The sequence below is a fragment of the Octodon degus genome, unplaced genomic scaffold, assembly GCF_000260255.1.
Source record: "Octodon degus isolate 3935 unplaced genomic scaffold, OctDeg1.0 scaffold00059, whole genome shotgun sequence".
Classification (NCBI taxonomy): Eukaryota; Metazoa; Chordata; class Mammalia; order Rodentia; family Octodontidae; genus Octodon; species Octodon degus.
Genome location: NW_004524635.1, coordinates 2,333,619 through 2,335,453, shown reverse-complemented (window position 1 = coordinate 2,335,453; position 1,835 = coordinate 2,333,619). Strand labels below are relative to the sequence as shown.

General features: G+C 38.7%; 1 protein-coding gene across 1 annotated transcript in view; it reads left to right on the top strand.

The window, feature by feature from the left end:
* The window catches only part of LOC101576770 (histone-binding protein RBBP4-like), a 6,232-nt gene extending 4,718 nt beyond the window's left edge, over positions 1-1,514 (top strand). The window contains exons 2-4 of the mRNA XM_023718523.1: positions 123-248; positions 1,039-1,108; positions 1,327-1,514. Of these exons, the coding sequence (XP_023574291.1) occupies positions 123-248; positions 1,039-1,108; positions 1,327-1,514 (384 nt within the window). The remainder of the gene's footprint in view (positions 1-122; positions 249-1,038; positions 1,109-1,326) is intronic.
* Positions 1,515-1,835: the final 321 nt, after the last annotated feature.

The following is a 1,835-nucleotide window of genomic DNA, read 5'->3' as shown; positions in this document are numbered from 1 at the left end:
AGGGATTTGCCACATTACATAACACTATATAAACTGAGCAAAATATTGCTAATTCACGTCACTGACTTTGAGAGAAAAAGAGCAGGACTGTTTATGGTTTCTGGAAAATCCTTTTAAAACAGTATTTTGAGAGCCCATGTAAATCCAGTGTTAAAGCTGGAGAAGAAAAGTTGCTCCTTCTAGAATCTGTGGATATAACAGAATCCATTTCTGACCTTGAATTTTGTGGGGTCATTGAAACATTAAAGGTTAGATTTTATCTACAATCTCTCAGTTTTTGGCCTTTAACCTTACTGTATGAACAGATGTGACCAGCATACAAAAGGTAATTTTTTAGGGCCCCAGAAAGGTAAGTAATAGCTGTTCTGGTCTGCATTGCCTTGGGGCATTAGCAATCTGATTTCAGGACAGATATGCTCATTTCTCATGTTTCAGAGGTGTAATGCTTCTTAAGATAATGTGTTATAAGTATAATGAATTTTTTTCTGTCTCCTCATTCCCATCTCCTCTAACTATATGGATTGCATAAGACATAGAGCCTGCAGAGGTAATCTTATCACTACAGATGTTGAGGATGACTTGAGCATGTACCACGTGGGCTTTGTTTGGTCACCTGCTAGCTTATTCTATCACTGTGTAGTGAATGCCTAAAAACAGTTGGAGATTTGGTAAAACAGGTAAATGTGATAAAGTATATGTAGCTCAATACTGAGGGAAACAGAGACCTTGGAAACGTATACTTCTTCCAGACCTTGGGGCTGAATGCTTGTGATCCAAGAGAGGGGAGTGAAACTTTTGAGAAAGAAGCCTGGCAATCGTGCAGCAGTGGTGAAGCAGTGCACTGTTCTACTATAGCATGCAGATTTTGATATTGGGTGAAGTAATTGTTTTCTAACCTTTAAAACCTTTCACTTCCCTGGATGGAACCCAGCGAGAAGCAAGAATATGGCATTTGGGGGGCCTGGCCATTAGCTCAGTTGTTTAAGTGCCTGCTTAAATAAAGCAGTCAGGCTCAGGGTGCTGTGGTTCAATACCCAGATATGCAAGCCTATCCAGACCTGCGCTGAAGGCAACCTGAGGCCACCAAAAACAAAACAAGCTGAAAATCGTAAAGCTGGCTGGTAACAGTAGACTCAGGCAAGGCATTAGGCTAGTGTTGAGAACTATATTGGCAAGGTAGTGCACTGAGATCCATGTAATTTTATTCTTTGATTTTAGTGCTGTTGTAAATATTTTTGAAAGTATTCAGTTCCCTCTGTATTACCAAGAGATGGTTGCATTAGATGAGGTCTTCTTTTCTTTTTTTTTTTTTCTTTTTTTTTGTAGGGAGGGTGATGGGTTCAGTGGGGCTCCTGAAAAATGAAGCTGCTCAGTCTGGAAGAAAACCATGTCTAGGTCAACTTCAGAGAAGGACGAGAGCCCATGATGAGGACACCCTGCTTGTAGAGGCAATGGAAGAAAAAGGTGTTATCCACCGGAAACAGCAAACTTTAGTCATTAGAGAAGCCCTGTAAGAGAAGCATTTCAATAGTTAATGGAACATTGGACCCTTTTGGTGTTCCATTCTACAGTTTCTAAAGCACCAGTTACTTTCATGTAATTGTCATATGCTTTTCCAGATATTTTTGTTTCGTGTTTCATTGTATGCTTAACACTTTACTGTCAAGGAAGAAAGAAAAATGTAAAACTCTTTGAATAACTACTTAAAATATGGTTTTAAAGGGACAATTATGTTTTTTTTAAATTTATAATTAGTAGCTAAATAAGAATTTCAAGAGCCATCAATGAACTATCTAAGATTACCCCAGGGACCACCAGCTACAAACACATATTAC